The sequence below is a fragment of the Sphaeramia orbicularis genome, chromosome 18 (assembly GCF_902148855.1).
Source record: "Sphaeramia orbicularis chromosome 18, fSphaOr1.1, whole genome shotgun sequence".
Classification (NCBI taxonomy): Eukaryota; Metazoa; Chordata; class Actinopteri; order Kurtiformes; family Apogonidae; genus Sphaeramia; species Sphaeramia orbicularis.
The window spans coordinates 2,899,946-2,905,991 of record NC_043974.1 but is presented as its reverse complement, the minus strand read 5'-3'; the positions used below and the strand labels follow the sequence as shown (position 1 = coordinate 2,905,991).

The 6,046-nt window shown below is 36.4% G+C and overlaps 1 protein-coding gene across 1 annotated transcript in view; it reads left to right on the top strand.

Moving 5' to 3' along the window:
• Positions 1-5,807, top strand: part of LOC115438698 (E3 ubiquitin-protein ligase TRIM39) — a 47,017-nt gene extending 41,210 nt beyond the window's left edge. The window contains exons 12-15 of the mRNA XM_030162478.1: positions 1,515-1,625; positions 2,695-2,813; positions 4,663-4,759; positions 4,862-5,807. Coding sequence (XP_030018338.1) covers positions 1,515-1,625; positions 2,695-2,813; positions 4,663-4,759; positions 4,862-5,014 — 480 coding nt within the window. The 3' untranslated portion in view covers positions 5,015-5,807. The remainder of the gene's footprint in view (positions 1-1,514; positions 1,626-2,694; positions 2,814-4,662; positions 4,760-4,861) is intronic.
• The last annotated feature ends 239 nt before the right edge of the window (positions 5,808-6,046 follow it).

The window sequence follows — 6,046 nt, the reverse complement described above, 5'->3', positions numbered from 1 at the left end:
GCACTAAAGATGGAACTGTATGGACACTGTGTGACCAGTTTACAGATCAACTATGAGTCTCTGTTTCAGAGATAGATAGATAGATAGATAGATAGATAGATAGATAGATAGATAGATAGATAGATAGATAGATAGATAGATAGATAGATAGATAGATAGATAGATAGATAGATAGATAGATAGATAGATAGATGCTGCTTCTCCAGGACATGTGCAGTACTGTGAGTTTTCAGAGTGCATTAATCAAACACAGTTAACCTGATCATTAGAATTTAAGCGGTAATACAAACCGTCTGGAATTTTACCGTGGTTTATCGTTATACCGGTAATCGGTACATCCCTAGTATACACTTTAATCTGAATTAACCCTGAAGCATAGATGTAAACGTTGCATCCCAAAAAGTACCAATTCAGTCAGATCGAACACAGACCAACAGAGGTGAGGCCCAGTAGGTGACCCTTCAGACCAGGGTTCGACTGGGGCGTGGGTCAGGCCTGTGTGTCTGCACGAGTCTGGGGATACGATACAATCACAATACCAGGATCATGATACGATATATCTTTTTTTTTTTTTTTTGGTCTGCATTGTGTATATTTGTTTGTTCAATATGAATAACATGTTATGTAGTTCATTCCATATAAACAAGAGGAACGTACATATGTGTCGTATACGACGAATACGCTCAGTCGCACAACACTTTGCCCCTCCCACTCACTGATACCCTGCCTACCAGTAGGCCTGTGTATCGGCAAGAGTCTGGGGATATGATACAAATCACAACACTAGGATCATGATACGATATATCACGATACTGTTAAAAAGGCAATTTTTGATTTGTTTCTTTTTTTAAATGATTATTTCCTGAAAGAATTGAATTCCATCCTAAATCTGCCCAAATCCTAAACACATTTTATTTGATCCCAACAGGATCTAACGTTCTATCAGCAAATGTTCCAACTGTGTTCAAAGTGAAATTCTGTTTTACAGACATTCCAGTTTCAGATCCTGTTCAAATGTTCAGATTCTATTAGTTCACAACTAACATCAGAACAGGATTGGAGTTCAATCCCAACAAAGGAACCAACATTATTGAATAAAAGAGTGTGAAAGAAGAAGAAATCAAATAGAAACAGTAAAGAAAAAACAAACAAACATGAACCTCCATCATGTCTACATTTGAATAAATACCTAAAAATATCCATACAGTACTTTTTAATATCGATACAGTATTGTGAAATGAAATATCACAGTATTTTGCAGAACTGATATTAATGTTCTGATGTTAATTTTCTTCCAGCCCTAGTGTGGTCGTCAGTAGGTAAAGCCACCATTGAATAAAATGTCCATACAACTGTTGAAGCAAAAAGGTGACAGGAAAATAAATGCTCAAATCTATTACCAATGATCTCCAACAGGAAGGTTTTCTACTTCACTGTCTGCTCTGAGCTGACCTGGGTGTGCTTTGACCACATGTTTCGTCGTGTTATTCATTGTGTGTTTTCTTTTTGTGCAGGTGAAGTGTGGGGATCGGCACCAGTTGGTCCCTGACAACCCAGAGAGGTTTGACAGAGTGGTGTGTGTCCTGGGCAGGGAGGCCATTTCCTCTGGGAGGCACTACTGGGAGGTCCGTTCACTTCCAACACATACTGACCAGGTGTCAAACATGTGGCCCAGGGGCCAAATCCAGCCCACCAAAGGGTCCAGTCTGACCCCTGGGATGAATGTGTGAAATGCAAAAATTACACTAAAATATGAACCATCCTTTTAGTTCAGGTTCCACATTCAGACCAGTTCAATCTGCAGTGGGCAGGACCAGTCCAATACTATCAGGATAACAGAGAAATAATGACAACTGACAATGTGTCTGTTTGGAAATGGAAATATTTTCATGTATTTACACTAAAACAAAGAATAATTTTGCAAAAAATGTGAATAACCTGAAATGTCTTCAGAGAAATAAGCAATTTTACCAATATTCTGTCTGTTATTAAATGTTTAGTGTGTTTGTAGATCCACTGTCATCTGTCAGTTCTAGTGTACATGTGGAAATGATAAACTGAAGCAGAATGTTGTTAAAATTACACTGATTTTTTCAGTTTGTTCATGTTATTCACATCTTTTGAAAGGAGAGTTTGTAGATGGAAACCTTTTCATAATGTAAATGTACTTGTTTTAAATGAATGAATGAAATCTTTATTTTGAACATATTGACAGTGAAATCAAAACAAAAATCAAACAACAAAATATAAGTACTGGTACATAAAGGACTGATAAACAAACAACCAAAATAAATAAATAGCAATAGTAATAATAATAATAATGTAAATAAAACAAATGAAATGAAATTATACATGCTCAAAAAGCAGCAGAAGAAGTAAAAACTTCTGAACTCCTTCCCCCAGTTTCTAAAACAGATAAAAGTTTGCAGTTGACCTTATTTACATATTATTCTGTTCTTATTGCACTGGTCCGGCCCACTGCAGATCAGGTTTGGCTGAATGTGGAACTGAACTGAAATGAATATGATGAATTACTTCTGTTCTTAAAGTAATAGTAGAAGTCTTGGAGGATGGTGTGGTTTGTGGATGTGATTCCTGTAAGACTGTGGTTGAACACATCCCAGCTGCTTCACAGACTTGCGCCTGTGGAAGTGCAGGCGTTACATCCTGGACTTACTTCCTGTCTCTGAACAGGTGGAGGTGGGCGGGAAGACGGACTGGGATCTGGGCGTGGCCAAACAATCCATCAACAGGAAGGGGAAGATCGAGGTCACACCCAACAACGGATACTGGTTCCTCAGTCTGCGAGACAAGTGAGTTGTGCCGTAGTGCAGGTCTGTGGAACTCAGTTCAGTTCAGATCCACATTCAGCCGCATCTGATCTGCAGTCAAATAAGAACCGAAGAATATGGAAATAACAACAACTCCAACGTTCTGTCTTTGTTTTAGTGCAAAAAAAAACTTTAAATTGTGAAAATACTTACTTTTACAAACTATCCAAACAAAAAAGATGTGGATAACCTGAAAAAACTGACATTTCTGAAGAAAAATCAGTGCAATTTTAACAATATTCTGCCTCAGCCTACCATTTCTACATGTGCATTATGGATCAGATCTACAAAGACACTGGTGACATGTACGAACGTCAACAAACTATCCTTTCAAACTATGTGAACAACATGAACAAACTGAAAAAAATGTAATTTTAACATTATTCTGCCTCAGTTTCTCATTTCCACATGAACATTATAACTGACAGATGACAGTGGATCTACAAACACACTAAACATTTAATAACAGACAGAATATTGGTAAAATTGTACTTCTTTCTCTGAAGACATTTCAGGTTATTCACATTTTTTGCAAAATTATTCTTTGTTTTAGTGTAACACACAAAACATTTAGTAAAAGGTGGAATATTATTAAAATTGCACTTCCCTCCAGACATTTCAGGTTGTATTTACATTTACAAAGAGAAACATTTGAGTTGTGAGTATTTATAGGTTATTATGAGATTGAATTGGTCTGAATGTGGAACCTGAACTAAAAGGATTGTTCATGTCTTCAGTATAATTTTTACATTTCACATACTCATCCCAGGGGCCAGACTGGACCCTTTGGGGGGCCAGATTTGGGCCCTGGGCCACATGTTTGACACCTGTGGCGTAGTGAGTCAGTAGAAACCGGTCAAATACTTCCAGAATAAAAGTAGTGACATTTGACCACGTGGGAGTGACTGATTTTTTTTTTTTTTTTTAATGCAAAGAAACAAATATTTTAATCAGTAACATGTGAAACAAACATTCTTTTCTGCTGGTAGTCAGTCATTTTTCTGTAAAAACTGGACTACTGTTGGACTGTTTCTCCAGGACCCCCATCAGCCATAAGGGTCATGGGGCCCTTATTTTATTTTATTTTATTTTATTTATTTACGTGTGAGTCACTGATAAAGACAAATCCAGTCCTGATCCGGCCCACCAGAGGGTCCAGTCCGGCCCCTGGGATTAATTTGTGAAATGCAAAAATTATACTGAAGACATTAACGATCCTTTTAGTTCAGGTTCCACATTCAGACCAATTCGATCTCATAATAACCTATAAATACTCACAACTCAAATGTTTCTCTTTGTAAATGTAAATACAACCTGAAATGTCTGAAGGGAAGTGCAATTTTAATAATATTCCACCTGTTACTAAATGTTCTGTGTGTTTGTAGATCCACTGTGATCTGGAAGTTATAATGTTCATGTGGACATGAGAAACTGAGGCAGAATATTTTTAAAATTACATTTTTTTGTTATTCACATTGTTTGACAGGATAGTTTGTAGATGTAAACATTTTCATCATGTAATTTTACTTTTTTCACTGTAAAACATTGAGAAAAGTTTGGAGTTGACATTATTTACATATTATTCTGTTGTTATTTTATTGGTTGGGTCCACTGCAGATCAGATTTAGCTGAATGTGGAACTGAACTAACATGAGTTTGACAGCCCTGAACTGATGATAAACCATATATTTATATTTATATTTATATTTATATTTATATTTATATTTATATTTATATTTATATTTATATTTATATTTACCCAAGACACTTCTGATAGTTTTGTACTTTTCTTGTGAAGCTTCATGTTATTAATTTTTTTCCATCTCCTCAGGAGTAAGTACGCCTTCCGTACAGAAACATCCACTGACGTCCCTCTGAACCTGCGACCCCACAAGATTGGAATATTTGTGGACTTTGAGAGAGGACAGGTGCAGTATGGGAAATGTAGTTCATTAGTCAGTTGTTGTTTTTTTTATCTCACCTCATTAGTATCTGATCACTAATCCTTTGGCCTCTGGCTGGTTTTGCAGGTGTCCTTCTACAACGTCGATACTAAGATCCACATCTACACCTTCAACGACGTGTTCAATGAAAACATCTACCCGTTCTTCAGCCCCTTTACAAATAAATCTGGAAAGAACGACGGGCCGCTCGTCATCACACCAGTAAACCCAACAGAATGATAGAAAACCTGAAAGCTTTGGATTTGTTTGTTTTTTTAACGGTCATCTTCAGTCTTTAACTTTCCCGTAGCTGTGAACTTCCTGAGGATCTGCGTCAGACTTTTTCTATGCTTTGTAAACACACATAAGAGGGCTGTTGCATAATGTGAATTATGCATGTTTGGGGATTCATTCAAAAATGCTCATCCAGTGATATTTTGAAGACATGTTTTAACTTTTTCATGAGGTGACTCTTAATGAAACAGTAACAGTGTACATAGTTTATCTTATTTGTAATAATTGTAAAAGTCTAATTATTTTATTGCAATGTTTCTTTAACCTCCTCAGACCCAGGAAATGTCAGCAAAGTACCAGCTTTATTTGTTTTTTTATTAAATCAGTGCCTATATTGGAAACGTCATGATGTGACAGTTTTTTCAGATGCAGTTTTTTTTTTTTTAATTTTTATGGAATGTCCTTTGTGGTGGACAGTTTTTTCTTTTTTTTGTACAAAGCTGTGAAACTCTTGTCAGAAAACCCACAGCTGGGTCTACGGAGGATATGCATTTAACATCCTAAGAAAAACAGCATTGGACAAATCTTTGAATTTTTGTATTTCCTTATATAAAAAAAACAAAAAACATAAAAATCTAGGACTATTGTCTTATTTTAGTGTCCATTTGTAAAATATATATATTAAAAAAAAAATATCTAATTTACAAATCATGTTATAATGCTGCTAAAATTATACTGATACTAACTTTGTCCTCATGTATAAAGTTGAATAAACATTAAATATATGGTATTAACCACAGTGAATGTTCATCAGTGTCTTCATTTAATCCACAGGTGTCACACGTACTAGAGCAGGGCTGTCAAACTCCTGTTAGGTCAGGGGCCAAATTCAGCTAAATTTGATCTGAAATGGGCTGAACCAGTCAAATACCTAGAAGCACTCGGAGAGCGCAGACCTCCACCAAGGCTGATCAGTGGGCCCCCCCCGTGGGCCCCCCCACCCCCGATCACCACCAAAATTTAATCATTTCTTCCTTA